A 7976-nucleotide genomic window follows, 5' to 3' on the forward strand; every position below is an offset into this window, starting at 1 on the left:
CTTACTCCAAGAGATTGGAGTACTAATATTTGGGTTAAAACAGAATTTTCACGTTAATGTAGAGAAATTCACAGCCTGATACCCCGACACCACACTTTGGGCTTGGGCAAACACGCCTGGCCAGTCCAGAAACTGCTGTCCACGCCCTTTTAAAAAGGACAGCGCCCTTCCACGGCCCCGCCCCCTGAGGGTTCAGAAGTAAACGAAGGCGCTAACCGTAGCCTCCCCTTAAAGGGGAAATTCATTTCTGTGGTCTAAAAAACGAAACCTCCCCCAAAACCCTGCCCTAAAGCAAAAAAACGCCCCCCACACCCCCAACTCCAGTTAAAAGGGTAAAGTCCCCGCTGGGCCCCACCTACCTGCGCTGTTACTTTGTACTCGGTGTAGCCCTTGGGGTGGGTCCTGGGGTCGGAGACAGTGTAGTGCCGCAAGAAGTCATCCTTCGCCTGGCGGGACATGACAACTGAGCTGGAACGGAGGTGACCGCCGGCCTCCACCTCCTCCACGCCTCCCCCACCCCTCCGGGCCGGCCTCCGCCAGCCGCCGCCTCGCCCGGGCCTGCGCCCTCCTTCCTCCGGCCCAGGGAGCTGGTCGCAAGTGACAGCGCCGTTCTCGACCCGGGAGCGCGGCCAAGGGAGCGTCTGAAAAGTTCCCAGTCATTGGTGAAGCGTACACCTAGGCAATTTGAGAGTAAGGATTGGTTGGGGAGGTTCTGATCCCTCCTCTCTTCTCTGCCGGGCTATCAAGCCTACCCTATCCGAGCGTAAACGCTCACCGCAGACCTCCAAACGACTTCTGCCTCGCTTCCCGATTCCTTTCTTTCATCCACCCACCCAACATTTCTTGTGTCCAATATGTGCCAGGCGTAGCCAAATTATTTCCCTGTCTCCCTCCACAAGATTCGTTAATTCGTGTTTTCTGGAAACGTGGGGGAAGCAAAAAAAAAAAAAAACGCTGGAGAAGGAGGATGGGGCCATGGGCTCTGAAGTCACAACTCTTACTAACTGCATGAGCTTCCCTTCACTACAGGTTGGGGAATGTTTATAATAGAATCTACTGCCCTGGAGGTTTTTTGCAGTGGGTTTGCCTCCCGGAATACAGGTGTGGTGAAAACCACCGCTAAATCAAAGCCGAATGAGAAAGGAAAAGACTCCTGTCAACAGAGTTGTCGCTGAACGTGTAGTTTCGGGCAAGTCCACCACTACTGGCCATCCTCCGATCTATAAGTGTGAAGGGATCAACAAAAGAATCCTGGAAAAATTTGAGGAGGAGGCTGCTGAGATGGGAAAGGGCTCCTGCAAGCCTGGGTCTTGGCTAAGCTGAAAGCTGAACGAATGTGAGGGTGGTTTAACCACTGATACCTCCCTGCGGAAATGTGAGGCCAGCAATTACCATGTGACCACCATGGATGCCCCAGGGTGCAGAGACTTCATCAAAAACCTGGTTACAGGCATATTTCAGGCTGACCGTACTGTCCCGATAGTTGCTGCTGGTGTTGGTGAACTTGAAGCTGGCATCTCTACGCATGAGAGGAGCACAGTTGGGTGCAAAAGCACTAATTGTGTTAACAAAATGGATCCCACTGAACCAAGCTGCAGAGCAGGGGTGGGAGGGAATCAGTAAGAAAGTCAGCACCTACATTAAGAAATTGGCCACAACCCTGACACAGTAGCGTTTGTGCCAATTTCTGGTTGGAATGGTGGCAACAGGCTGCAGCCAGCTGCTCACTGGTGTTGGCTCAAGGGATGGAAAGACACCCGTAAAGATGGCAGTGCCAACAGAGCTATGCTGCCTGGAGCTCTGGACTTCATCCTGCCTCCGCCTGACGAGCCCTTGGACATCCTGACACCTCCAGGATGGCTACGGAATTGGTGGGATTGGTACTGTTCCTGGGGGCCGAGTGGAGACTGGTGTTCTCAAGCCCCCCCATGGTTGGTCACCTTTGCTCCAGTCAACATTACAACCCAAGCAAAATCTGTAGAAATGTACCATGAAGTTGTGAGGCTTAGATGCGATAGCGTGGGTGCCGCGCTCACAGAAGAGCCGCTCTCGTTACTGGAACTCAGATGTACAGGCGCCCTGCCTCGTGTTCAGGAAGAAACAAGCGGCCTCCTGGGAATCTGACTCTGGAGGCTCTGGAAGGGGTGGTTCCTCCAGGAGGTGCTCAGGAAGAGCTGGAGATGTCCCTTCGCACAACGCACACCACGACTCCTCTGAAGACCGCTTTACGCGAAGCTCCCACTCTCCAAAGTTCCCTCTGCTGCCTGGCTTCCTTCTCACCTTCTTTCTTCCTGTCCTCTCCGAGCCCTTTTCCATCGAGGGGCATCTGGCCTCTGGCCTCAGAGCTCCAGCCCCGCCAGCTCCATCACCAGAAGGGGCAAACAGAAGACGGCAGGGGACAAAGAAAAGCTACAAAGGCGCCGGGCAGGGGTCTGCTCGCCCACGGGATGGAGACTTTCTGCCACAGATCTTGGTGATCATTGTAACTTTATTATTTTCTTATTTGTCTCTAACCACGAATAATTCATCTTTGCAATCAGGGTGTTGCTTCCTACGGGCCCCCAGGAGGATTTGAACACTGGAGTGACTCACCCGTGATAGTGGCTCACTGATGCACGTGGGTTGAATTTGCTTAAGCTCCTACTAGTTCAAATAATAAAATGATGGCTGACACTTACATAGGGCTTATGACATACAAGACACCAACCCATCTGGTGCTCATCCCAATGCTAGGAGGCACAGACAGGTTAGGCAACTTGCTCAGCATCAAACGGCGAGTGGCAGAGCCAGGATTTGGCTCCGGAGCCCGGGTATGTTCGCTTACCGCAGGCTTCGAGACCTGCAGACCACAGTATGTGTCTGTGAGGAGCTCAGGGCAGGGGCTTCTAACTTGCTGCGCTGAAGGGCAGTCCGTTTATGTTCTAAGGTCGTCCACCCAACATTCATTTCCCTTCTGCTCTAACGAAACCCAGATTTTGCACAGGTCTCTACCCCTCCAGGAAAGGATCCTAGTGCCAGCTTCAGAGTAAGTCCCCGTGCTCTTCCTCACCTTTTGACAATAGCATTCAACTGTCCCTTAGGAAAACCGCCCTTCCCCCACTGGACACAGTCTGGTGGGATTGGTGGGCAGCAAGTCCTCACCCACAGGTGGGCATGGGCTTCAGGCTGGGCCAGGCAGGCTCTCTCTCCCAGGCATTTGCATTCTGAGCAGAGGCCAAGCTGAAGATGATTGGGCCTGGGCTAGCACAGGAGGCAGCAGGGTGTAGTGGCCAAATATGCGGGGTGAAATCTCAGCTCCCCCACTTCCTAGCTGGGAGACGATGAGCAAGTCACTTAACCTCCCGCGGGCTCAGTTTCCCATATAGAAGAGAATACTGCGCATGCACTGCATCGGCAAGCGCATGGTGCTTAGAACAGAGCTCTGTAGGGTAAGCAGCTGTGAGGACCAGCCGTGAAAACATCCCTCAGCCTCCCCGCTTGGATTGAGGCCCTGCTTCGGAGTGCCCTATAGCCTTCAGGGAAGGCCTTAGCTACCCCTGCCTGATGGAGCCACCCTCCCTCCCTCTCCCTGCACACCCTTCTATACCCAACTTCATGCCCTTGCCCTTCATGCCTCTGTTGTGTGATTCCCTCTGCCTGAACCTGTGCCGCCTCGTACAGCTGTGCAGGTTGTCCACTGCACATGGGTTCCTGCCTGCGACGAGTTGGGAGCTGATCTCAGCTCGTGTTCCATTCAACAAGCTGTGAGCCCCGGTCTGGGGCTGCTCCCTTTTTCAAATTCACACCTATGAGGGTTGCAGTTGCTCTGGTGAACTGTCCTTCTTTTCCTCTATCCAGAAAACTTCTATTCATCCTTCACACCCAGCTTTAATGTCACCTCCTCTGGGAAGCCCACCTAGACTCTTCCAAAAGAATGAGCTGCAGCCCTGTCCTGTGCTTCTAAACTTTTGCACATCCCTTTGACACAGCAGCAGTTACCCCTCGACTGAAATGATCTCTTCCTCTCTGTCTCCTGCAGGACTGTGGGTTCCCAGGTGGTCTCTAATGCTGTTGAATCAACAAATGACTCAGCCAGGAACCAGGGCAAGGAGTGGTTTATTCTCACAGCTGAGCAATGGATGAGGCCCACAGCCTCAGCAGCAGCAGAGGCAGCCCCTCCCAGCCCCAGCCCTCTCTTCTTGGTATGTCAGTCGCAGGCCAGGCCAGGAGCCAGGGTGACAGCCAGAGCACAGCCCTCCCACCATGGGAGCTGGCTGGCCAGAGCAGCAGCGGGCAGCAGTAGCAGCAGCAGGTTACAGAGTCGGTGGGGGAGTGTTAGTGCGACTGGTCCCATCCCCCCATGGATAGTGTCTGGTGAGGGCAGAGGGTGGGGGACCTGGGCTGCGAGGTGGGGCAGCATCCAAAGTGGCTCAGTCAGCTGTGAATATGCGGCTGGAAATGTCATCCAGGAGCCAGTCGATGCCAGGCAGCAGGTTCTCCCCGGTCACGGCACTGCAGCCCTGGATGCACCAGTGGTGGCTGCGGATGGAGTCCAGCTCCAGGGCCTGGGAGGACGGAAGGTGCTGGTGGTGGCTAGTGACCACAGACACTGTCTGTCCCCAGCCCCTTCCTTCTCCTGGCCCAGGGGAACTCTGCACCTCCCCGAGCCCCTGCTCAAGGGTCACCCCATCTAGGCAGCAACCCCTGGCCTCTGGTGAGGGTTTGTCAGCCCCCAGGGCACCGGGGCTCTCTGTACAGTGTCTCCCCCGTGCCACCCCTTAGTGATGTAACAGCAATAAGGGCTCCTGAGCATCTACCAGGATCCAGGCAGTGTACTAGGAACCCTACATGACCTCTCATCCATTCCTCCAAAGCTTCATGAGCCAGGGACTGTGTTGGCCATTTTATAAAGGAGGAAACCAAAGCTCGGAGAGGTTACGCAACCTGTTTGAGGTCACATAGCTAGTAAGTGGCAGAATCAAGACTCTAACCCGGCTCTTTCTCACTACAGTGCTTTAGCACTAGAATAACAGTTAAGAGGCAGGCTCTGAGGTTAGACAGGACTTCTTGTCTACTTACTGGCTGTGTGATCTTGGGCAAGTTACCTAACCTCTCTGAGCCCACTTTGCCATCTGTAAAATGATAATAACTGTTCTTACCTCATGAGATTGTGGTGAGAATGAGATGAGTTAGTCCATGCAAGCACATAGCAAACAGAAAGCACTCATTATGTGCTGGCCACTGTTATCCCGCGGAATAACTTATTCACAGGTCTGCTTTCTCCCATGCCCTGGGCCACCGCTACACCTTATTAACCAGTGAACTGTCAGTGCCCCGCGTAGGTCCCGCCACACAGCAGGGGTTAATACATGCTTTAAAGTAAATTAATAAAGAAACGCGAGCCCCTTTTCCTCAGAGAGCCTGCCCTAGGGCCCGACTCACCTCTCGGATGGCATTAGAGGACAGTGCTCCAGGCAGGTCCTGCTTGTTGGCAAAGATGAGGAGGGTTGCTCCGGCCAAACGCTAGGGGAGAGAAAATACAGGGGTGGGGTGGCGACTCAGAGGACAGCCTGACCCCTCCTCTAATGGCCCCGAGCATCTGGGGTCAAAGATCAACCTGGAAGATCAGGGCAAGGCCCCTGGTGGTGGGAGAGGCCCAGGTGGGTGGGCAGTGTGGACACAGCCACGGAGGCCCACCCCCACGGGGTGGAGGGAGCCTTGGGCTGGGCTGGGGTTCTGGATCCAGCCAACCACCAGCCAGTGGGCACCTCTCTCTCTCATGCCTCAGTTTCCTCTTCCTAACCAGGAAGGGAGTATGGGATAAGATGATCCCTGAGCCCCTTGTGGCTCTAGACTGCTCCGATCTGATGACCTGCCATGCACAGAGAATGTGAGCGTCCCGGGGGCCCATGAGGGTCTCCTGGAAGTGATCTTTCCCTCTCCCAAGTTCACATAGCCCCTTGGCTGTTCCACTCCCAACAGACCTCACTCTCTGCCTCAGATTCTAGTTGTTTCCATATACGTGTTCGTGACTGGGAGACTCTGCATGTGAGTAAGTGAATCTGACCCTTTGGGCTTTGACCTCCCAAATGTCAGCACTGGACAGCCATGATCTCATCTGAACTGCCTGACACCCCCAGGAGGGGTTACTGTTACAGCCAGTGACCACATGTCCCTGTGTACCTAGGACCATTTATACCTGTTGTCCCTCCATAATTATTAACAACTCCCTCTTTCATTCTCAAAAGTATCCTGGTTTTCAAGTAAATGTAATGTAGTGGCCAGGCGTGGTGGCTCACGCCTGTAATCCCTGTGCTCTAGGAGGCCGAGGCGGGAGGATCGCTTGAGCTCAGGAGTTCGAGACCAGCCTGAGCAAGAGCGAGACCCCGTCTCTACTAAAAATAGAACAAATGAGCTGGGTATGGTGGCACATGCCTGTAGTCCCAGCTACTCAGGAGGCTGCGGCAGGAGGATCGCTTGAGCCCAGGAGTTTGAGGTTGCTGTGAGCTATGATCACACCACTGCTCTCTAGCTGGAGCAACAGAGGGAGACTCTGTCTCTAAATAAATAAATACATACATACAGACATACAAAAATGCAATGTGGCAACCTGAATCAAATCTTGGAACAGAAAAGGCACATTAGTAGAAAAATGGTAAAACCCAAATAAAATCTGTAGTTAAGATAATAATTCACCAATGTTAATTTCTTAGTTTTGACAGATATACCACAGTTATATAAGATGTTAACATTAGGGGAAACACAGTGAAGGGTATATAAAATATCTCTATACTATCTTTGTAACTTTTCTGTAACTCTGAAAAATGTTTTGGACCAGACAATAAATTATAAAATCACCTTAATTATCATCCCCATTTTAGGGGTGAGGAAGTGGAGGCTCAGAGAGGTTATGCACCTTGCCTAAGATCACACAGCAAAGAGTCAGACTCCTGAGCCAGGCTCCACAGCCTCCCAAAGCTTCCTACTGGCCTTGGGTCATCCTCCCTAAAGCTCAGTGATGAGGGTGTCATCAAGCCCCATTTCAAGGTACAGAAACTGAAGCTCAGAGTAGTGACAGAGTGACACCACACGGACATGATCCCAGGTCTCAGTCTACAGAATGTGTCCTGCCTCTGGCACTGAGAGCCTCCCATGGTGGGGGCCCAGTAGAGAACAGTCCCTGCCCCAGGCAGTCCCTGCCCCTCTGGGGTCATGGACCCCTCTGGGAATCTGCTGAGAAAAGTGTTCACAGGTCCACGGGTGTGCGCGAAGTGCGGGGGCGGCCCACCTCCTCCACCAGCAGGCTCTGCAGCTCCCTCTGGCAGTCCTGCATGCGCTGGCGGTCGGCGCTGTCCACCACCCAGATGAGGCCGTCGGTGCTCTCAAAGTAGTTCCGCCAGTAGGACCGCAAGGACTTCTGGCCGCCCACATCCCAGATGTTTAGCTTGAATCTGGGCAGGGAGGGGATGGCCGGAGGGTCAGCTGGCCCCCTCTTACATCCCCCCTGCCCTGCTCTGGGCTGGCCCACCCACAGGGACCCTGCTCACCCTCGGTGCTCCAGCGTCTTGATATTGAACCCCAGCGTTGGGGAGATGGTGTCGATGTCTTCCCCATTGAATTTCTTGAGAATGGTTGTTTTTCCGGCATTGTCCAGGCCGCTGGGACACATGAGGTTAAGGAGAAGTCCCTGTGCTTTGCCAGGTGGTGACATCATCACAGTGCCCCTCTCTTAGGGGACTAATCGTTTCCCACCACGTATCAAAATGAGTGGAGCACATGCCTGGCCCATGATAAATGTGAAAATATCAAGATATAAATATTTTATCACCTCTGCTGACCAAAAGCTCCTTAATTCATGTCACAAATATATATCTGTTGAATATTTACTACATGCCAGACCCTCTTCTGGGTGCTGGAGGACAAAGTCCCTGACCTTATGAAGCTTACACTCTAGTGGGGAAACAGCAGATAAAGTGCAAACCAGAAAATAAGGCACC

General features: G+C 53.4%; 2 protein-coding genes across 2 annotated transcripts in view; both read right to left on the reverse strand.

Moving 5' to 3' along the window:
* SNX15 (sorting nexin 15) overlaps positions 1-586 on the reverse strand; it is a 10100-nt gene extending 9514 nt beyond the window's left edge. The window contains exon 1 of the mRNA XM_012665591.1: positions 360-586. Within this exon, the coding sequence (XP_012521045.1) occupies positions 360-458 (99 nt within the window). The 5' untranslated portion in view covers positions 459-586. The remainder of the gene's footprint in view (positions 1-359) is intronic.
* Positions 587-4081: 3495 nt separating this feature from the next.
* The window catches only part of ARL2 (ADP-ribosylation factor-like 2), a 17373-nt gene continuing 13478 nt past the window's right edge, over positions 4082-7976 (reverse strand). The window contains exons 2-5 of the mRNA XM_012665593.1: positions 7527-7637; positions 7268-7430; positions 5422-5502; positions 4082-4544 (exon numbers count right to left, since the gene is read on the reverse strand). Coding sequence (XP_012521047.1) covers positions 4410-4544; positions 5422-5502; positions 7268-7430; positions 7527-7637 — 490 coding nt within the window. The 3' untranslated portion in view covers positions 4082-4409. The remainder of the gene's footprint in view (positions 4545-5421; positions 5503-7267; positions 7431-7526; positions 7638-7976) is intronic.

This window comes from Propithecus coquereli, unplaced genomic scaffold, assembly GCF_000956105.1.
Source record: "Propithecus coquereli isolate 6110/MARCELLA unplaced genomic scaffold, Pcoq_1.0 Scaffold120, whole genome shotgun sequence".
Taxonomy (NCBI): Eukaryota; Metazoa; Chordata; class Mammalia; order Primates; family Indriidae; genus Propithecus; species Propithecus coquereli.